This window comes from Corvus cornix, chromosome 2 (assembly GCF_000738735.6).
Source record: "Corvus cornix cornix isolate S_Up_H32 chromosome 2, ASM73873v5, whole genome shotgun sequence".
NCBI classification, from domain to species: Eukaryota; Metazoa; Chordata; class Aves; order Passeriformes; family Corvidae; genus Corvus; species Corvus cornix.
In genome coordinates this window covers 59164397-59187532 of record NC_046333.1, presented here as the reverse complement: position 1 = coordinate 59187532, position 23136 = coordinate 59164397, and the positions used below count along the sequence as shown (strand labels likewise).

Below are 23136 nucleotides of genomic sequence, written 5' to 3'. Positions count from 1 at the left end.
CAGTAAGTACCATTGCATTTGTTGATATGGTGGCCTGGCAGTGCTGGTAATGGGAGCAGAATGGCTTTACTGCATCTCTATTTTACACACTCTTTGGCAGATATGTGTAACTAAATGATCTCTTTTTTTTTTTTTTTCCATAACACAACAGGCCTCGTTTATCCTCCGAGCAGGGTAATTTAGTGTTCCATGCTGGCTCCAGCAAAAATATTGAATTTAGAACTGGACCATTGGGGAAAGTAAAAATTAATGAAGAAGACCTTGCAGAACTTTTTAGTCAGGTGATATAGTTACTTTTCCTTAATATATTTTCATTTTCAGTTTTACATATTAATGGTTAAATTGTTTTCACAAGTGTTTGATGTGGTTTGTATTATTTTATTTTATATTATCTATATCAGTAGTCTAATATAAAAGTTAGCTATTGCAGACTTGTAAAGTAATCATGCCATCACAGAAGATAATTACAAGATTAAATTGTGTGTGTAGTAGAGCTCTCTGTATTTAAGTGGACTTTATAATAGTAAAGTTATGCAAGGACAAAACTTTCCTAAGCTTTTGAAAAGTCAAGGTTTGTTTCACATTATCTCTGTTGTTTAGGTTAGAGAGAGTAGCACAGAGATTCAAGAACTTAAAAAAGCCGGCAGTGCCTCTCAGAATGTATCCCAGCAGATTACTCTGCTGACCTCCAAGGTGAGCCATACCTTCGCGTTATCCTCCTCCAACATTCCCAGGTTTCCATTCCTCGCACTAATATTAAACAAACTGATTTGTTTTAGTATTTCTGGACGCAGTTCAGGGAACTGGAGCAGAGTCCCTCTTTAACATCAGCTTGGAGTCTGTGTTTAATTTTGAGATGCTTATTCAGAAGCTCTGGAGACAATGCAAAAATTTCTGTAAATCCCCCAAAAATTTCCAGTTACTGTGATTCTTCTTTTTTCATTGTCAGCATCTGTATTGACTATATCCTCTAATATTTACGGATAAATTCTGGAAATGAACCATATATGTTTTCATAGTTGTTAAACAGACATCCCATTCCACGGGTGAAATGGGCTATAGGGATTTTCTGTGGAAAGAAAAGACCTATGCAGTAGTTTTGTCACTTCCGTGCTCCTGAAAATTTTTTTCCATGAGAAAATTTTTAAACCATTGCCTGATTTAAGTGTCTTTTGTTACAGTGTTTCCACAAGTTCCTTATAGGAAAATATTTTATAGCCTAAGAGATCTTCCTTTAGGGAAATGGTGCTAGTATGTATCTATCATATTCCCTTATTCAGCTTGCTGTTTGTGGTTACAACCCACTGAGATTTGGTGACCCTCTTCTTGCCTGTCAGTGCTCTGTCCCAGACCTCCGTCCTTGTCATGCATGCAAGGACCTGGACAATCCCACAGGAATATTCACATTCTTGGTTTTGAGCACCTGAACATGTCTTTGCAAGACTGAGTCTTGCCTTGTGGATCCAGGCTGGGACATGTTTAAGCTGTCATTTTCTGAACAGCCAAACCCACCAAAATCACAGTGAATGGGGCCTCATTTGGTTCCGACTGTCACCTGGTTTCACATATCAGCTATTCTCTTTTCTCAGAGGAATACATTTTGTTAGCTTATCAGTATCCAGCAAGTACCTCTGTGGTCACTCTCATACCAAGCACAATGCAATTTGCATTTCTTTTGCAGATCCTGAGTCTTGATAACAAACTTCAAAGCTTACAGCAGGTAAGTAAATGGGAAGCAAACTAGAGAGCAGAAAAGAAAATCCCAGCCCCAAGTAAATAAAGAGAGGTTTCAATGATTAAATAGCTAAATGATTTCTTTCCTCTCATGCATTCCTCAGGAAAACTTTTTTTGGTAACAGAAGGTTAAAAAAAAGGACCAAGATTTGTGGAGGAGGTGATATGCCTTCTTACAAAATATAAACTGTGTAGGAGCCTGCATTTCTTAGCAGAAAAACAGTTGTACATTCAAGAACAACAAGTAGATACCAAGGAGAAGTAAACATTTCCTTCACTGGTCTGTCAAGATAAAGACCAGAAACTCAAACTGAATTTTTATTGTATTGGAACTAGCTAAGTTTCAGCTGTTGCTTGCTTCTCCAGTGAGCTTGTGACAAGCCACACCTAAAGGTGCTGTAAAAACAATTGTCAGATGAATCACCCATGGAATCAAAAAGACAAGATAACCCTCCATCTAGACGCTGCTGCTGAAGAACAGTCTCTATTTACTTTTTACAGGGCTTTTCTCATCCTAGGGCTTGGCCATTCTGTGTAGTACCAATCACAGCATGATTATTTTGTACAGGGATAAGTGAAATAGCTCAAAACTTTTACAAATCAACCTTGCTGAAAAAATTGGAGGGGGAATCCAAGAAAGAATGAGAAAAAAATAAAAAGAAAAAAGAAAAAAGAAGGTTTTTCTTGAAAATAAATGCTAATGGAACACCAACTAAGCAGAAACCTCATTTTCTACTTTTTTCTGGCATTTCAGGACATCCAGAGGAGAGCATGCAGTAGTAACCCCTGTAAGAACACAGGGACCTGTGTAAACTCACTGGATGGTTTCTTTTGCCTCTGTCCCAGCAGCTGGCAGGTGAGTCTTTAACCTCCTTGACTACAGAGTGTGTATTTTAACTGTAAGTCTGCATCTAGGTTAGCGTGATCGCCACGAAGCGCAGCATTTTAGGGTTGCTCAGGGTAGAGTGAGATACACTGAACAGCAAAGCAGCAGTATCACTCACTGGCTGGAGAGCAGCTCGTTTGCTTCTCAACAATATCAATCTATACATGTAAAAAAGAAAGAAGCCCAAAGCACTGGGCCAAACCCTGCACTGTTACACACAGGCGATGGCCCATGAAGTCAGTGATTCTTGGCAGTTCCCACAGCAGAGAATTAGTCTGGTTTTTGCTGAGCACTGAACTGAACTGCATGCCTTGCTGTTGACCTTACACAAGGATAGAGAGAGAATGGGGGAAGGGATGGATGTTTATTCAATCTCGAACATGTAGGACAAATGGGGTGTGTAAATAATCAGTGCCATTCTGACTTTTTTAAATCCAGAGACTTTACTAGCAAATGGTTTAATGGTGCTATTCTGTGCACCAGAGATGGAAATGTTATATCTTCTTCTCAAAGGATTTCAACTTAAAAGTTAGCCCAGCAAGATTTGGGTCAAAATTTATGTGCTTTCCTGATAGAAACAGTTAAAAAGAAAATTTTCTGAGTCTTTTTCTGGTTGGAAAGTGAAGGGATGACAAAAATGTGCTGTTCATATGCTTTCTACATCTGAAATATTTTATCCCCATCTCACTGATAGCAAGGGTCACAGAAACACAGCTGAAAAATAGTTTTGTTATTGTGTTTCATAAGGGAAGCTGTGTTGCTAGCAGCCCATGGTTTGTGTATCTTTGAAAACTATATTAACATTGGGTCCATGGTTTGCTTCTTTTCTCAGTTATTTGGAAAATAAACTGGTTTTCCATTTCATCTTAGGGCCCCCTGTGCTCCGTGGATGTTAATGAATGCCAGACTTTTGCTGGAACAGCATTAGGCTGCCAGAATGGAGCCACTTGTGTGAACACACCAGGCAGCTACAGGTAAACTCTCAAAACTAGGCACAAATATCCTGTGTAGAATACTCTGCTACTTTTTTACCCCATATCGCGCCTGCAGCACAAGTTCTAGAAGTAAGTCTGTTTAATATCTATGCACTATAAACCCTAGCAGCCTGAGAAAATATAAGATCCTTACTGCACTGTACACTGAGCCCACCACAGATGCAGAAGGGCCTCCAAAGCCATTGCCTGCTTTGACACAAGAAGAGCAGCAGGAACCAGATCCATCACACAGCCATGCCAGGGGAGAAGGCTGCAAACTGAAGGCTGGCTCCAGTGACCCACCCCCCTGTTGTAGGTGCAGATGCTTTAATGGAAATATCCTGCACCATGGGATGTAGCTGGGGAGGTGAGATGCTCATGATGGTCTGTAACCAGCACTCACCAACATGCCCACAGAGCACAGCCACGTTACCATCCCTCCACTCTCACCCCTTGAACTCAGAGGGAGTGAGGGTATGAAGGGAGTGAACAGGCTTGGCCCAGAAAAGGCTTTGAATTGGAAATCTCCTGGATATATGGGCACCTTTGATCACTGGCATTCCCAGCACATTCAGTTGGTCATAGCAGGGTGCTAATAACACCAAGATCATGAGTTAATCCCCATGCAGGCCATTCACTAAGGCTTGGACTTGATGATCCTTGTGGGTCCCTTCCAACACAGAGTATTCTGGGAAATCAGAAACAGTTCTTTGAAATGCCTCCATCCCCTCCAGAAACACAGGCACTGCTGAGACAGCAGCAGAGCAAGGAATGCACAGTGCTGCCAGACAGAAGGGGAAGAGAAATGCTGTCTGCAGCTGTCAGACCAAGGGGGTGCCTGGGCTGCCTTTGTGCTGGGCCCCATATGCATGAGGCTTCTGGAGCATATTCTTCTCTGGCTGTGCCCAGCTCCTTAGAAAACATTCACTTGCTTGAGGGGAAGCCAGCCTGAACATTTTGTGTCTCATTATCCAAAATGTCAAATAATCTGGTAAATAAATAACTTTCAAATATAATACAAAGCTATCCCTGTGCAATGGGAACAAGCACGCTGGAGAGCATGCCACAGCTTTCTGCAAAGCATTTTGTCTCCTGCTTCAGACCGAAAATCTTAGCCCCCACAAATATTTGCTTGATGTAACACTAGCTTATAGTGCTTTGTGAGTTCTTGGAAGAACCCCAAACAAAGGAAGTCCTCCTATAGCGCTCCTCATGCTTCAGCATTAACACAGTCTGCTGAGGTGTCACTGGTGCATGATGCTTCCTTGTAAGCTTTACTTCAATTTTAAAGGATGTTTCTAGCTTGTCTGCAACAGATATTTGTCGAGGAAACAACACACAAAGTAATCTGCCTTTATTTGTTTTTTATTATGCTCAGAGATGTACAGGTGTGTGACTCAATTAAGGTTTAAGGTCTGCCATTCTTGCAAGCGTTGTCGTTGTGTTAGTATAGTCATGATTCCCTCATGTACTTCTTGCCCTCCTTGGTACTTGCTGAATCAGTGCTTCATGAAATGAACTAGGACCTCTTCATAAGTCATCAAAACCTTAATATTACTGCTTTTTCATTACACACTCAGGATTATTATATAGTCCCTTCCCCAAGTCCATTGTACTGCCTTTTATCTCTTTTCACATATTGTCTTACTTATTTCTGAGTGCTCCCCAAATGCTAAATCCATCCCCAGGCAGAGCATGACATCTCTTTTCAGCAGCTGTGAGGACATTGCTGCTAAGCTTTCTGGGGCTCTACAACCTAGATCACCCCGCTACTGCTCTGGCATGGTTATATACACCAGTGTGGACTGCAGGAAAGAAAAGGGTAATAATTGACTTTCCATAGCCTGCAGAGATAATACCAGGTGGTGGGAAGTACTGGATTAGGTTGCATGAAATGGAACATAATGCAGTCTTCATTCCTTGTTCATATTCTTTACCTGCATGCTTTTCCTGTAACTCAGGAAAGCACTGAAGTATGAGGAAAAAGAGCAAGTATCCATGAAACACCTTCCTCAATCAGAGCCTTAAGTGGCCATTGCATCAGTTGGATGAAAGGCTGTGGAAGGCCCCATGTCTATCAGACTTCTGTGTCACAACCAAAATAACAGGGGCCTCGTCACAACGTGCCATGAGCCATGTGAGAAAACCATGGCAGTGCCAAGCAGCAGTGCATCACAATTTGGCTGAAGTGCCTTGCAGTGTGACCTACTTCTTGAAGCTCTTCTCTGAGAAACTTAGGATGGGTAGCAGATTAATCTTTGCCAGACTAGACAGGAGACAGTGCCATTGTTCTCCTCCTTTGGAGATGGTCACATTGCCTTGTTGTGTCCTTTGAAGTTGAGCATGAAGCTCTGAATGTACTTTAGACATACAAAAGTCATCTGGTTCCCTGACCTGTTGCCTCTGTGCTTGCCCAGGCTGAGCTGCTGCACTGATGGGAAGGTGTTGTTCTGCTTGCTGCCTCTTACAATAATGAACACGCTGTCTTGCACTGCAGACTGCAGTTAAGCATTAAGCTGTTGTGGGTTTTTGAAGCCTAAGTTCGTGTGGATTGCTTGTCCTGGGTGCACTGTTTAGTTACCTACAACTGGCTTATCAAACTGCTATTTCAGCTGAGCATGTGACATAGTGGAAGGGACAGCAGCAGCTTATTTTATATAAATTGCTCCAAGGTCCAGGTCAGCTGCACTGGAATACCCTGATTCTAATTCTGCAGAGAAATGCTCTTACTGAGCATTTTTCATTAGGCACCTTAAAAGCAATCCAAGATGGGTGTGTACCTGCCATATGTCTCTGCAAGGTGCAGACAATGCAGCATGTAACTTGAATCCAAATGAGAGTCTCACTGTCATTTTAATAAGTAGCTAGTGATCTGACAGGAGGTTTTCTGTACATTTATATCCCTTTCAGTTGTATTTCAGAGCCTCACATTTTGTCTATGTGGAAATAGAGCCAGAGAAAAGGGAAACATTATCCGATGGTTTGGAAGTTCCCCATTTCAGTTCCACCACATATGTATAATACTGTCTAAGCTCTGCCCTATAAATAATGATGTGATGCATCTGGCAGCTTTCAAAACAGATCCTCCCAGTAGAAGGTCTTCTTTCAATCCACTGCTTTGTTCTTCCCACCCCACCAACCCCAAATGCCACCTCTTGCCCACCACACATCCCTAAAAGCTGATGCACTGCTGAGACAGCAGCTGCCCCTTGTTGTGGTGTGGGGATTAAGGTACCTCACTCTCTAGTACAGGCCAGACATGGCATATCTGCATATTGCCAGAGGCAGGATTTTTGGCACTTGGCATCATATGATGGTCATAAACTGAAAAAGGAAGTTTAGGTGCTCTTTGACTGAAGTGGGGTTTTCCAGGTTCATGTTCAGTTTAAATCTTATGTTAGACTTTTCTTTTTTTCTGGATTTGTGCTTATGAATGTAACAAAAGGCTGTAGATTCTCCCATAGGGCCAGACAGCCATGAATATACATAAGTCTCATGTGATTCTTGAGTGTCTTGAACAGGAGATTTGGCCTCTGTGCATGATTATTAGCAGGATTGTGAATATAGCTAAAGAGATGTATTTCTTAAGAAAAACACCATAGAGTGGAGAATGGTAATAAACAATCTTTAACAGTGGTAGAAAGACAAAATTTTGATTTTTTTCCACTTTCACTATTAGCTGCTCCTGTACTCCAGAAACCTATGGGCCTCATTGTGCCTTGAAGTTTGATGACTGCCAGGAAGGATCTGAGACTCTCTGTGAGCATGGCCTCTGTGTAGATGGAGAAAGGGATCAGCCCCACAGGGTAAGGAACAATGTATAAACTTCATTACACAGCACAGCATGAATAAGCAACAAATACTGCTGAGCATGACAAAACTATGTAGCACACACTGCTGCTGAAAAACAGCAAGAAATGCCACTATACAATATAACAACCTCTCTGTTGTACCAAGGATGGCAGAAAGAATCAAAAATGTCTTATGTCTTGTTAGAGGTTCTTGTCACAGTATTAGATCTACTACTACATCCATAGGGAGCTTGGGAATATTTTTTTTATAAGTTAAAGTCTTATTTGAAATATAATATTCTTACTGTTCATTATTTTGGGAGTTCTAAGTTGCTAGAATATTTTACTGCTTAAATGATTAAGAAGGACAAACATAATGAATCTTATTTTTCCTGGGAAAAGGCATGCCAGTGGAACATTACTGCCAGGGGCCTGGAAGCTGAAGGGCTGCACGGTGACTGGGTGGCTGCTGCTTATCTTTGGTGCTCCTCAGTGTCAGCTGGATGTGGTGTCTGACTCCAGGCCCAATCTTTCCAGGCATCTGCACTGGGTGGATGCTGGCACACACTTGAGTGCTCTTCTGGGGCAAGCTGGCTCATTCCATTTGGGCGAGGATCTGGGTACAGGGTGTTCATTCCAAAGAGACAGATGGACCATGCCAGCTTTGGTTCTTTCCACTCAGAGCAGCCCTCCAAAACCACCCAGCCAAGCTTGTGCTCCTTAATACTCCTATATGCCCATGCACCATTCCATTCACAGCACATATTTTTTGTGTTTTGCTGTAAAATAATTGCTTTGATTAATTTTTAGAAGTTTCACAACTCATCACTTATTTAATGCCCACTTTTTGTTGAGAAAGCTTTTGAAAAGGGTTCAGTGTTGGCTTAACAGTGTCTGCTCCTGTGACAATCAACAAGCTCCCATTAGCTTTAATTGGACCAAAGCTAGATAAATGCTGAAATCTGGCCATTAGTAAAGTTTACTAGAGAGAAAACTGTTTTCCTAAAAGAAAACATGTATTTGCAATTTAATGTCAGTGCTGCACCTTGCATAGACTATGGAATAATTTGATTAAGATAAAATAGCCAAGATTATTTCAGGTTGCTTACACTGATCTGTTTGCCCTGGTTAAAAAGCAAGTTGAGGACTTTTAATTAAGTTTATGTACAGCTCATAATTGATCTTATTTTCTCTAGGAGCTTTGGGGTAAATTACAGATTTCTTTTATGAAAATAATGAATGAGCCTGAGTTGCTTCCATAATCTGAATAAGTAAATTCAGAGGAAGAAATAGACTGAGAAAACTACTGAAACAACTTACCAAACAAAATATGCAAGACATATAATGCTCTGAAAGCTTTCTTGCTATAGTTTGAAAGTCATTTTATGAAATTAACTCCTCCTGCCTTTTTCTTGACTATTGCAAATATCTTCTATATGCAATGTGGTGTTTTCTGTGGCAGCCCAAGTACCACTGTATCTGTGAAACTGGCTGGATGTCCCCTCCTGGCAGCCCTGCCTGCAGCGCTGATATCGATGAATGCAGCCTCCCTCATCCTCCATGTTCACAGGATCCACCTGTGCAGTGCCACAACACTCTAGGCTCCTACACCTGTGGTCCCTGCCCCACAGGTATCTCGTCCTTCTATGCTCTCAGGTGGGATGGGGTGTCAGGGGTACTGCTGCTCATGTAGCATAAGCACAGACACAGGATGCGCATGAGAGTAACTCCATGAAATGCTTTGGTCTGTATTCTAGGGAATAAATGCTTTCAGGTTATGTCCTATCTAGGTAACACAGGCAGTAGAGTCTAATGCCTGATTTATCTCATTCTAAACTGAGCACCTAAATAGATCTGATGTCCACAGGTACCTTCATGTCCATCATGTCCTATCACCTTCACGTAATAGGTCTGCAGTACTTTCATATCTGCATGTTTCCTGCCCTAAGGCAATATAAAAATCTGATTGTCCCCTCAGACCATATAACCTATGATTACTCTTCCTGAGTTGGGCAGGTGGTGTCTATGGGAGGAGTTTTTAAAGTATTTAACTGAAGTTGCAATAAAGCTTTGCTGCAAAATCTACATACATGCACTGGACCAGAACTACATCCTCTTTAGGTAAAAGTGTGTTTGAATCTGGAATATCCAGAATGCAGTTAAAATAAAACATTCTTCCACACACATCTCCAACGTGTTGTGTTTGAAACCTAATTTTCAGACTGGTATTAATTTTAATCACTTCTGAGAGAGACAGGTTTACTCTTGTGCTGATGAAGTGCAATTCAGTTGTACTCTGTGAAAAGATTTGGTCAAAGAAGAAACCAAAAAGGCCAGGCATTTTCTTTCTGATGTCTTTTCTGTGCTGCTTTTTAGGCTGGCAAGGAAATGGCTACACTTGCAAAGATATTGATGAATGTGCAATTAATAATGGAGGCTGCTCAACAGTACCAATGGTCCAATGTATCAACACAGCTGGGTCATTCCACTGTGGGCTCTGTCCACCAGGTAAAATGAATATCCTGCTGATAATACTATGAAAGGGCTTAAAAAGATGAAAATTCAACATATTTGAGCCCATTTTGGGGTAGATTTAAGAAGCTGAAAATTGGTTTCATAGAAAGAATATCACATACACAATACTGTAATACAGAATGCAGAGTCCAAGGATGTTCAAACTGCTTCAGCTATTAATGAACATTGTATAGAGTATGCCTGTAAAGATGATCCTCTGAAATGTGTTTCTTTTGTACTAGGTAGATGTTTTCAGTGTTAGAGCCTAGATTTGGTGAAGTACTTCCTTTACAAGATCATTAACGGGAAACAAGGATTGCATAATTATGATAGTAATTTCATTGTCTGTATTAATTGAAGGAGTATCCTGTGTGCCATAAATCAGCTGTATTGTCTGCAGTAAAAAAAGGCCTTGATAATTGTCACGCTCTGAATGCTGTCTGAGGAGGCTGAGTGTTTCCATTGCAGTACAGGTCAAGCAGTGGAAGTCGCAACTTTACAATTTGATTTAAAATGCTTTCTGAAATGTATGGTATCATTACAAGAAATACAGCAGGAAAAAGTCTTTCTAATTGACTTTTTGATTGCTATTTAAATGGCAATAGGCTGCATGTAGTGAAGGCTCCCAGTTACTGAGTGCTGAAGGGATATCACCATGTGGCCTCAGACAAGTTTTGGTGATGTCAGCTCTGGCCATGAAGAGTCGTGCTGCAGGGCATTGGTACTCCTGAACGTCCTGAGAAGAACTGGGGGTCATGTTTGAGATCCAAGGGCTGCTCTGGTGTGCAGGAGGAAAAAGCCGGGATGTGTACCCAGGGCTGACTGGGTACAGATGTGTAGGGAGAGCAGAGCATGGTGGCTGAGAGACATGGGCTTCTATGGCATCACTGACCTCACCTATATTTGGCAAGCACTAATGTATCTTTTTTTCTGCAACCATGGAAGGATTTATTTATAGTCAGAATCCATCCCTGCAATGAAGGAGCCACAATAAATATGCCAGGTTTTACTTCAGCAGCTATCTCAATTTTTTTCATTTTAACTGCAGAAGACTAAGATTTTACATCATGAATTAGTGTTTTGCTCACCAGTTGATTGTTTTGCTGTTGATTCTCAAAGAACATAGTTTGTTACAGACTAACTGAGATTTACCTCTGAACAGGTTATGAGGGAGATGGACAAAGATGTACCCGGGTTGATATCTGCTCTGTAAATAATGGAGGGTGCCATCCTTTGGCTACTTGTACCTCAGGTCCAGGTATGATGCTTTCTTAAAGACTGTAAGGCAAATCAGTGTGAATTCAAGGAGGATCTGGTTAGGATTAATCCCCTTTGTTGCAACATATCTAGATTGCAGCCCCTTCTCCACAGTCAGTTTTGCCTAACCCAAAGAATTTTACAGGCAGGTTAGCTAAAGCCAGCAGACTTTTCCATAAACATTGACAGAAGCAGATTTAGGCTCCACCAAAAAGAGGACTTTTTCCTAAAACTGTGGAGATGTTCACCATTTTTCTTTGATGCAGTTTTCCAATTATACAACTGCTTTTACTACTCCCCTTCCCATAAGTACCCTTTGACTACACCCACCACTTCCCATGATGGTGGCCATAACAAAACAACACCATGGCTCTTTCCATGGTCAAACTGGGCACTGACCAGGGAAGGTGTCAAAAGATTAAATAAGTTAGAATTGTATAAAGACTCTGCTTCAAAATGTCCAGGACATTTACAGACATTGGTATTGTCATTGTGACAGACTGAATTACCTTCTGTGTCTTGTCTCATCTCCCAAGGGCCCATGGCATTTTGTTCCTGCACATCTGGGTACACTGGAAGTGGATATGGGCCAAATGGGTGCTCTCCTCTCAGTGATATCTGTCAGCTGCAAAACCCTTGTGCAAATGGGCAGTGCTTGGTAAGTGCTGGTCTCCTCACACTTGGTGACAACATTGTGGAGTTATAACCAGTCAGGGAGACTGGTGAGACTCATGAAGGCTGAGTGCAGACATACTAATGAGATGAGGCAAAGTCAGTGGGGATTGCAAGATCAGTGGATATATCTGGGGAAAGAAAAGTGAGTTTCAGGGCACATAAGCCATTTCTTTGTGTGTGAAATAGAGATGGTAATCTTGGCACCAATGACCTGAGAAGTTGTGTTTGGTAGCCCAGGCTAGCCAATGGAATGCTAGTGCTGATGGGGGAGAACTGATGAATGACTGTCCCTGGTGGCACACGAAAGTAATTTACCACCCTGGGTGATGGAGGAATTACCCATGATAACAGATCCAGTACCTCTGCTGACCTTCAGATTGTTAATATCCAGCAGAATTGGCTATGTGTTCCTAGTCTGATCTTGTGAGAGTGCTCCTGGAGTCTCAGGCTGTTTACGCGAACATGGAAAGTGTGTTTCAAAGGAATTGATGGTAACCAAGTCTTTTGGACCTAAACTGGTTGGTGCTGTGAATTCATTCTCATACACAGCGAACATTTAGGTTGTCCACATGAACCCTGTGAAGACGTTTTTGGCTTCCTCAATGAGGTATGCTGTGCTCTGGAAAGTCCTGCTGCAGACCTGGGGATTTTGTTGTGGAGGACTTACGATGGTGATTTTGGAGAAATATTCATAAATGCTAAATTTTTTGTTCCAGTGGAGTCTTTTCCCATTTATGCCCATTAGTCTGCAGATATCCTCCTTTTGGTTCTCCCTGGAGGCACAGGGAAAATGAGACATGAGATATGGATTTGGCAGTGTTAGGTTAACAGGTACACCTGATGATCTTAAGGGTCTTTTCCAAGCTAAATGTTTCTATGATTCTGGGGTGTATTATCTTTTGCTTTTTCCATTTTCTGTGTGAAATGTGACGGCGCCCTCACTTACACTCCACTCCTCCCCAGCATTCCTTGCTGTCTATTCTGTAGGTATCTACTGTGTCTTCACTTGGATGTATAAAGGGCCAGTTGTGCCCATTTCTAATCTACTTTTCCTGACTATTAAGTTCATTTTAGTCAATCTATTAAAAGATATGACATCTTCCCCTAAATATATTCTAACATACAACAGTAGGGAATCATTGCTGCAAACTAGTACCTGAAGATAATAACACAGATATTTAAGTAATGGGACTACAGAAGCATCTAATAAAATAGAGAAACATCAGAGCTGTATTTGGCCAGCATAATGACAGAGGAAATATAATGTCAATTAAATATCAGACAATGCAGATCAGAAAACACCTTTTAAAGCAACATTCAGAGTCCTAAATACACATCAAAACCCTTTTCCATCATACTGAAAATCTCTCTTTGGGATACAGAGGACATGAATAGGTAAGGCAAAAGCAAATAGAGAATGAAAAACACTGATTGTTTGTCATCAAAGATGGGATTGTAGCATGTACCTGGGACCATGTTCTGCTTTGCCTTTAAAGACTGTGTCTATAAAACAAGAGATGTAAGGTAAGAGAACATATGAAATTAAAGCAGTTACAGATATGGAAGGACTTCATTATAAGGAGAAGTAGTAAAAGTTGTGACAATGGAAATGGAAAAGAGACATACAGAATAAGCGATAAAGCTGAAAAGGTGATGAAATTGTTCCCTTTAACATTCCTCAGGATGAAAATGAAAGTTAACAGCCCACATAACTGCAGACTTCCCGGAGAAAGGTCTTGAGAGAAATTAGTTATAAACCAAATATCTTGCCTTGCTTTTTATAAGGTTTAGCTAATATGATTGACTTGATTCTAGTGTGATCATTCTAAAACAAGCAAACAATTTTCTGAACAGCTAAATGAATACAGATTTTGATTTTTAAGAAAGTAATTTGAAAGAGCCCTGCAAAGAAATAATTTAATAGAAAAAACCTGAAGAGATAGATAATCTGACTAGGCTTTATGTTTATTTTGGTATTCACTAGTGACCATCAAGGCCAAAAAGTTTCAAAGGTTTTATTTCTTTACTCCAGTATCTCCTCATAAAATAAGTGTAAACATCAGTCTTTCTGCTGACTCTATTGGTTTCTTTGCTCACAGTTTATTTGATTTGTTTATACCTGTAGGCAATGATCACTGGCTATTTCTGCCTGTGTAATGCAGGCTGGACAGGCCCTAATTGTACAGAGAACATTGATGAATGTATCAGCAACCCGTGCCAGAATGGGGGGAGCTGCACCGATGGGGTCAATGGCTACTCCTGTGAGTGCACCAGCGCCTGGACAGGACCACAGTGCCAGACAGCCCAGCAAGGTACAGCCAGAACCTCCTCCTCCTCCTTTCCCCCTGGGAAATGGGACAGCAGGCTTCAGCGAGGAGATGCTTGGTTTATGGGATTAATACGTGAATAAGAACTGCGTTATGATGGCAAAAACAGCCCTGTGTTTGGTGGATTAGAGGTCCCAACCCAAATTCCCTCCAAATCAGAGTTTTCCATGAGCTTCATTTATAGCTGTTTTGTTTAGCAGTAGGAACCCAACAGTGAAGTTGATCTGCAGGCCCACTGGCCTTGGCTAGATGCCAGGCATCCTAAAATCAGATCTCTGTTCCTGAGAAAGTGTTCTGGTAAGCTGGTTGGGAAAGAGGATCCAGTATAAGGAGAACAAGAGAATGTATTGATGTTTCTCTTTTGTGCATTTTATTTCATCTCTTATGAAGCCGAGAGGTCCTGATGTTCTTAGTAAAGAGGAAAAGTCAGAAAAGGTTTTCAGACAGAAATGTAATGAAAGAAATGTTAGCCATGAAAATGGGGGACTCTCAGTTTTATACAGACTGCAAGGAACTCCCTTTAACATTTCCTCTTAATGTAACTTTTTCTGTTTGTTTGAGAACTTTTTTTGCCGTTAATTTTAATTAAACCAGGTCAGGATAGCATTCCAGTGGGTTCAGTGTCCCTGTGACAACAGGAGTGGCTCATTTTTATTGTAGATTGCTAAGAAGAAAGCAAATTAAATTTTAATGTAATAGAGAATGTAAAGCTTCCACTGATCCCCTGTGAAAGCTGCTCTATTTTAGAACTATTTTGGGCTTTTTTATATTTTCCTGAAGTATCTAACTAGTAATGTCTTATTATTAAGTCCACATGGGAAAAATTTTTATTTTTAGCCATTCATAATAAAGGGATAGAAAGCCAGTTTTTATGCAGTAAGGAATCATACTGTACCACCTGTTCTTTTAGTTTCTAATAAATGAAAAAAGCATGTATTTTATTACATGATAATTTTGAATCTGGTTGAAAAAAGGTGAGATGTTTTAGATGGATATTTCAAGTAAAATTATGTTGTTTTTACCACTCTTGAAACAAAACAGTATGGTGAGAACTGGCTATTTCTTTAGAATCAGTTCAATGTTAAACTACCGCTGCTTGGTGCACACTGTAGCTATATGTGCATTATATTTTGGTTGCTTTATTATATTTTTCTGTAGCTGTTTGGTGTTGCTGCCTGGGGGCTCTCAGTTCCCATGCATTGAATGATTCAGTGAGAGAAGAGACCATGGTATATCATGAGAGGAATTATCAGGCCCAGGAATCTGACCAAAAAGGATAAATGGGACAATAAAACCTCTTGAGGATAACTTCTATGATGTACCATTACTGAGAAAAAGAATTTTACATCATTTTAACTTCAAAATGCAAAATGTTATTTGATTGTAGGGGAAAATTTAGACATTCAATCTGGAGGTACCCTACTGGAAGCAAAGCAGTGTATGAACACTATCATGAGACACAATCAATAGCTTTTGGCAGTATCCACATGTTCCAACTGATATTCTTTGTTCTTTTTCCAGGAACTGTTTTTCTTTCAGGGAATTTGCTTTTTTTTGAGATGTCATTCCACTCAAGAGGAAATCCTAAAGAGCCTTTTATAGAAGTACTTTTCAGCGTTGCTTTAAATGTTTAAGAAGCAAAAGCTATGCAAAAAAAAAGTCAGGTTTTACTCTGTACAGTAATAGCACAAAATTAATGTGTTTAATTTTCTCTCTCTTTCTGCAGTTTGTGGAGGGTACCTCTCAGGCTTGAGTGGGACTTTCAGTTACCCTAACAACCCAAACAGCCAGTGGTACAGCAGTGGGGTCAGCTGTGCTTGGGTTATTCAAACTAATCCCAACAAGGTAAAATAGAGTTCACATTAAAGAAACCCTCAGTCTGCAGGACCCCTCAGTTTATCAGAGCAAACATGACTATCTCCATGCTACACGTGTTCCAATGTTATGATCCAATCCCCTCAGAATAAATAGCTTTTCAAAAGAATAAGTTTCAGATCCTTCCAAGCCTTCAGGCTCCTTAGCCTAAGGATTTGCTTGGGTTAGATTTTCCAGGCTTTTCCTAAGCAGCTGAGGGTTAGATTTTATTTCCTTACCTCTAGCTAGAGAAGGGAACTGTTCTACATTGCTTTAGAATGTGATCTGTGTATAGCTGCATGAGAAAGGCTCTGCTCTGCTGGGCTCCACAGGTGGTTCATGAGCTAGGTGAGTTGGTCAGAGCCTGGTGCTAACGACATCAAGGCTGTGGGTTTGATCCCCATATGGGCCATTCACTTAAGAGTTGAACTTGATGATTCTTCTAGCTCCCTTCCAGCTCAGACTATTCTGTGATTCTGTGACCCCAAAACAATTTCATGTTTCTGTTCTCTGACTGCAGAAATGTTGAATGCTTAATTTGTAGTCAGTGGCTTTGTGTAATAACAATAACAGCATTTGGTTTTTTTTCAAGGATTAATTTTTAAATGTTGCACACAAATATATATTCTGCTCCTCATCTGCAACTAACAATTCCACTTGTGTTATAAATAACAACTACAAAATATGCTACTTCATACTTCAGCATGAAATTTCTTACTTGGAATCTAAATATTTGATGTATTTTTGACGTTTTGTGGAATTAATTAAGTCATTTTAAAAACCAGTGCTTAACAGTGGTTTATACAGCATTACATATATATATCTATGTGACATATATTCAGCCTTAAGCCTGGAAGCCACTACTGTCTTCAGCTGAGCATATTAAAGCACATCAATGAAGAATCTGAACAAACTCAGAGCTGTGTATGTCACTAAGTATCCAGAACGGGCTTTAGAGACACTGATTTTATATGTGCAAAACAAGATCATTGAATCTTTTAACTCCCATTACAATACTTTCAACTACAGCAGGGATGAAAAATGCTAATTATCTGATGAAAAAACTGCCATGGGAAACCTGGAATAAGGTATTTTATGCTGTATTTCAAGCTTTTCACATGGCTTGAGATTTACACATACATATTTCACACATATAACACACATAGACAAATGGTCCCAATTATTAATTTACAGAAATAATGCTCCTTCCAGAAAACTTCACTGCCTAAATTCTTATCTATCTGTCTATCTTCTCTCTTTCGTTTTGACTCTTAAGATTCTTTAATACTCTCTTCTGTCCTGGAACATTTCAGGAAATGACATAATGGCTCTAAACCTCATCTATTCTCACAGTTGCATGAATACATATATCTGCTCTATAAAGTTTCTGCATAGACAGTGTCTCAGCAGATGGAAAAAAGATATTTCTTGTTTTCTTACTTCTATTAGATTCTGCATGTTACTTTCCCGTTCTTCCATCTGGAGACAAGTAATGAGTGTAACTCTGAATTCCTTCAAATCCATGATGGGCCTTCAGCATCAATGCACATGCTGGGAAAATACTGTGGCTTTCCAGGTCCTGCAGAGCTTTTCAGTTCCCACAACTCTCTGTATTTCTGGTTATACTCAAACCACACCATTACCAGAGGTTTTACTGTTCATTGGGAATCCCAGCATCCTGGTAAGTTGATGAAATGCCAAACATCTTCATGGTTTTGGAGTAAAATGAATTACTTCTTTCCTTTGATTAGGAACAATTAGGAGCAGAAGGACAGTATTTTACAAGGGAGTGAGGCTGAAATGTAGACATATATATCACTTGAAGATATTTTCAAGCTCTAGCTCTAGGCCTCTGCATGAATAGCTTTCTGCTCTTTTTAAAGGCTGCTTTACACCTCCTGTGAGGAATCCCCCAAAGAGAATGTGTTCCTGGGGATGCCATTCATCTATCTGGTCAGTTCTCTTCTCACAAAAGTGTCTAGTACTTCAAGCAAGCAAGTTAAAGGCTTGTTTTGCCACTTGCAATTTACAAGTGCCTAAATGTTCCAAACATGATAGATTGTAGGGAATTGGATTGAAAAGAATGTGTGAGCTTTTTGGTATGATTTGTTGTACATTTGTGCCTGAATTCTTGGTAATGCTGCTTGGGTGATTGTTCCAGATGACCTGGCAATGCATTTACAGAGGTAAACTTCAAACCATCTCATGTAACATCAGGGTCACTTCGGTGTTCTGTGTATTATCTAGAAACAAAATCGTGCATTAGGTTGTGTCTTGAATGAACCATAGAGTAAAAAAGTGCCATTTCCTTATTTCTATAAATATTTCTTGAAATGCCTTTAATATGATTGTTGGTGGTTTTTTTTTTTTTCAATTGTCATTATTAGATTGATAATTACTAATAGACAAAAATGAGTACTGAAAAGTGAAGGCAGGTATTTTTTGGGAAAACATAGCACTAAAAAAAAAAAAGCAAGGAGAGCAGTATAGATGTGATTAAACTAGCTATTCCTGAGGTATAACACATGACTTACCTCTCCCATTCCCAACTGTTGCACTGATGTTATTTTATTACAGGTATATAAAACAGCCTTACCTGTAATTAAATTTTCCTTTTTTTTCTTTTTAATGGGAATAGTCTTGTGATAGAATAAAAAAATGGAGCCTATTTACAAAGTACAGAAATTCAGATTAATTTTGTAAATCCAATCCAAACACAGTGCTTCTGATTATTCTTCTTAAGACATATTCATCACAACTGGGAAAGAATCTTCCTTTTACTGTGCAAATCAGGAAGTATTTGGAGTTCTCCTTTTAAAATTGAGTTGCAGAATTAACTGCAAAATTTAAAGAAAGAAGAAACTTGCTGGTTTCTTTGTCTCGGTCTTTGTTTTTTAATTCATTCTGACCCCAAAGTGGGCACTAGTTTTGACACTACAGGACAATTCATCTTCTGACCCAACATGTGGTGATAAAGACGCTGATCTTCCTTGTCTCTTTCTGTTAGAATGTGGTGGTGAGCTGACAGGTACTTACGGCTCGATAAGCTCTCCAGGATATCCTGGTAACTATCCTGTAAACAGAGATTGTTTCTGGACCATCTCAACCAGTCCTGGCCTCCTCATCACATTTGCTTTTGGCACACTGAGCCTAGAACACCATGAAAACTGCAGCTATGACTATTTAGAGGTAAAGCGTGATTGTGAATTATGACAACATTTTGTGGATATGATATTCCAAAACTTTTTTATGTACAGAAGGGCACTGTTTGAAAATCTAATCCTGGGTTGAAATGCTCCTTTTTATTTACGTATTCCAGCCATCCATGCACAATCAGAGACAATATGGCAGAAAGGGGACGAGAACCTGCTTCACTGAAGTCGGTGGAAGTCCTGTGACAAAAAGGATGGGATTCAGGCCAAATACTTTATGGGAAGCTTTCACTTTCTTACAAAGTTCAGTCTCCAAACTCCTTGTCAAATGTCAGCCCACAGAGAATTCATGAGCCTACGGGAAACTATTCAGGAAAAGGATCTAAGACTAATAGATTCATATCATAGCTCGCACAGCAGTCCCTGACGTGATGTATGAACTTAGGGCTTTTTGTCAAGTGTGACGTAATATTTACAATACACCAATACCTTTGCATGGAAATGAGAAGGCAGTTTGCAATTCCATGTTGTGTGCAATCAAAGAGCATGATTTCAAGAAAACAGTTCAACAGTAGATCTCCTGATACTTTCTTTCACAGAACTCTTGATGACTCCCAGCAGCAGCATCACAGCTATGCTGGTGGATCTGTTTCTTGGTTCCTGTGTGTTTGGAGGAACTTCCTATGAGCTTTCCCTCCACCCACCATCCACAATACCTCTGGGGCCTCCAAGATAGCTTAAGAAGTGTTGGTACTGTTCACAACTGGCACTCATCTGGTAATCCCAAATGTTGATCTATCATTCTGTCTAGATTCGAGATGGTCTTCTTCCACAAGACCCTGTCCTTGGTAAATACTGCAGCACTGGATCTCCACCACCACTCCAAACCACTGGTCCATATGCATGGATTCACTTTCACTCTGATGACTTAGTTACTGATAAAGGCTTCCATATTCTCTATACAACATCTCCTGGTAAGTAAAATACTCAGGATTAAAGGTTGTTCTGTGACATTCTTGAGATAGAGCCAACAACACACTAAGGGATGTAATTAACACTTGCTCTTTTATAATATAGTAATTCTTTTTGATTTGCAGATATTGTACAGAGGCAGCCTCAAAAGGAGTTACTGTACTTATGAATATCTCAATTTTTCTTTTTTTTCTTAATATAGCAGATCCAAGTTGTGGAGGAAATTTCACTGAGAGTGAAGGGGTTATCACATCTCCTTTCTGGCCTAACCCTTATATCAACAGCCAACAATGTATCTACATTATCCGACAGCCAGAGGACGAAAAAGTATTCCTCAATTTCACCCATATTGAGCTGGAGAGTCATAGCGGTTGTTCAGCAAATTACATAGAGGTGACTCACTTAATCAGTTGATATGAAAGTTTGATTGCATGTGTGTGTACCAGAGCATGTATAACTTCTGTCCCAAAGGCCACTGCAGAAACAGGTGTTAATCAAACCACTAAGTATTTGAATTTACTAGGGTCCAAAAGTCACAGGAGCTGAAAGAGCAGGATGGTGCATTTGGAGTGAAGCAAAGATAAGAGAATGAGAAAATCTGTCTAGCTTAACACTAATTCTTAATAGTCTGTACATGATTAAGGGGCAGTTTGGACATCTGGTATATGCATGTCAACTGCAAGAAAAATAGATTTAATGCCATAGCCACTACACAGCATTTTCTGGAGTCATAGTGTTATATGGAAGATCTTGTTCTGACAGTAAAAGGAAACACACCATATAAATATTTATACACACACCAGGGAAGTGGTTGAATTACCATTCCTGGAGGTATTTAAATGATGTGTAGAAGTGGCACTTAGGGACATGATTTAGTGGTGGGCTTGGCCAAGCTCGGTTTACAGTTGGACTTAGAGATAGATTTAGAGGTTAGGTCCTTTCCAACCTTAGTGATTCTATTATTCTATATACATATGTAAAGCCGGGAGTTTATTGTTGCCATAACTGAAATCTTATGATCTAATTCAAGAATTGTTATTAGTCTAAATCTAACTGGAAAAGAAAGTAAAATAGTACAGTTAGAATGTTTCTATATGGAAAATGTAATATTAATGCAGTACTAATGTTAGTACTAACGGAAATCCACTTGAGGTTACTTTTATGTTTGCTTTTACTCCTACCTCTCTCTTCATTGGTCTGCAACTTCGTGTTACATACAAATTTACAGCTGTAGGGCACCTTTTAACTACATGAGATACCATGTTTTCATTTTCTTTGTTGTGTTTAAGCCCAGTTTTGCCCAGCTGCCAGTCTGCCCCACTGGAGCTGGCCGCAGGTGAGGTCTGGCGCGGTGCTGTGCAGGCCAGGGGCAGGGCCTGTCCCACCGCCCTGGCCAGGGAGCAGGGCAGCCCTGGGCCGTGGGCACCTGCCTGGGGATGGGCATGGACTGAGGCAGGCCGGGATGTGGGGCACACGGGGGAACCTGGCTCAGCAGAACCCATGGCTGAGGCAGGGACTGACAGCCCCCACGTGGGCCTGGACTGTGGCAGGGGTGAGGGGCCCAGGTGGAGACAAGGCTGGCCCCAGTGAGTCGTGGTGGTGCCCTCAGAGCCTGACAAGCTCTCTCTGTTGGTGGCCCGTGCACCTTCTCCTACCACCCTGTCTGTGTTCTCCTCTGTGTCCTGCCCCAACTTGCCGTGTCTCAAGGCCTCTGCTGTTATACCCAGCCTGTATTTCTCTATACTCTCATAAACACCTCATCCCACATGGGACGGCTGCCGGGTCCTGCTGTCTGTGTAAAACAGTGCCTGTGCTGTGCAGAGCTAAACAGAAGGAAAACAAAATGGGAGCAGTCAGTGGTTGATTTGCAAAGGTGCCACCGCAGCTGAAACAGGCGGGAGCCATCCCTGCGGCCCCAGAGCAGGGTCCAGCACTGCCAGCCATGCAGCTCAGTGGCAGAACAGATTTGGTTTTGTGTTTAATCTCATCCTGACCAGTGAGGAACAGGCCCCTGTGAGCTCTGTGCTGTTAGTCTATTTTTAAAAGATGTTATTGTGCTGACATCATTCCCTTCTCTCCTCCTGTGATTCAAAGACCTGTGTTGGAACGAAGTGTAATTAGTTTCTGAAATGAGAGGGGAAGTGTGTTTAATGAAAACAGACAGCTTTTGTTTGTTTGGCCTGCTACTCCTCTTGCCTAATTGCTGGCAAAGCAGCAGCGAAATTCACAGCAGCCAGAGAAACAAAACCATTTCTGTTGAATGCCATCGGTTTGTATTAGTTCAGCAAGGCATTTACCTCACTGCTTGCTGATCAGTCACAAGCCCTTTAGTTTCCCTATGCTTCTGCCCTCCACTTCTTTCTGCCCTCTTACTCTGTGGCTCAGCCCAGAGCAGAGAAATGGGACCAACATTTTCTGGCGGGGACAGTCAGTAAAACCAACGTACTGTGCTCCGTTATCAAGGCCTGATTTTTCTCGTGTGCTTTTCTAAAATACTGTCCCACTGGGTTTTATATTGAAGTTCATCTAGGGAGATAGCTTTTGGGTGTATACGTCACTTTAAAAGTCACTCTCCAACAACTCTTTAGTCACTTTGGAAAGGTGTAGATTATTCCATTCCCTGGCTATACCAGGAAATCTGTAGACTTTCCACAGGGACCAGACACATCTCACAGCACTTGCTCAACGAGAGATGTTTACTTTCTTACTAAGGAAGGCATCTTCAACAAGAAAATAGAGACAATAAAACTTACTTGAGAAAGTCTGTGACATGGTGATGCAGAGGTAAGATGTTAGCTAAGGCAGCTCCTTTTCCATACCAGCCTTCTAACTGGCAATAGAAGATGTTACTCACATGGTTTAGAGAACCTGTTATTTTTATCACTACTCACTGGACTTTATAAACCAAAAATGTAAGAAGAGTCAGCTCAAGAAAAATATGTAAATTCCTGTGAATTACAGTTCTGGAAGCTTTCACTGCTTTCCAAAGATTTACTAAAT

General features: G+C 40.6%; 1 protein-coding gene across 1 annotated transcript in view; it reads left to right on the top strand.

Annotated features, from left to right (window-relative positions):
- Nucleotides 1-23136, top strand: part of CUBN (cubilin) — a 145067-nt gene that overhangs the window by 1092 nt on the left and 120839 nt on the right. The window contains exons 2-15 of the mRNA XM_039569420.1: nucleotides 601-693; nucleotides 1682-1720; nucleotides 3491-3594; nucleotides 7274-7400; nucleotides 8848-9016; nucleotides 9762-9893; nucleotides 11062-11157; nucleotides 11693-11814; nucleotides 13957-14143; nucleotides 15885-16003; nucleotides 17462-17693; nucleotides 19020-19201; nucleotides 19976-20138; nucleotides 20339-20529. Coding sequence (XP_039425354.1) covers nucleotides 601-693; nucleotides 1682-1720; nucleotides 3491-3594; nucleotides 7274-7400; nucleotides 8848-9016; nucleotides 9762-9893; nucleotides 11062-11157; nucleotides 11693-11814; nucleotides 13957-14143; nucleotides 15885-16003; nucleotides 17462-17693; nucleotides 19020-19201; nucleotides 19976-20138; nucleotides 20339-20529 — 1956 coding nt within the window. The remainder of the gene's footprint in view (nucleotides 1-600; nucleotides 694-1681; nucleotides 1721-3490; nucleotides 3595-7273; nucleotides 7401-8847; nucleotides 9017-9761; nucleotides 9894-11061; nucleotides 11158-11692; nucleotides 11815-13956; nucleotides 14144-15884; nucleotides 16004-17461; nucleotides 17694-19019; nucleotides 19202-19975; nucleotides 20139-20338; nucleotides 20530-23136) is intronic.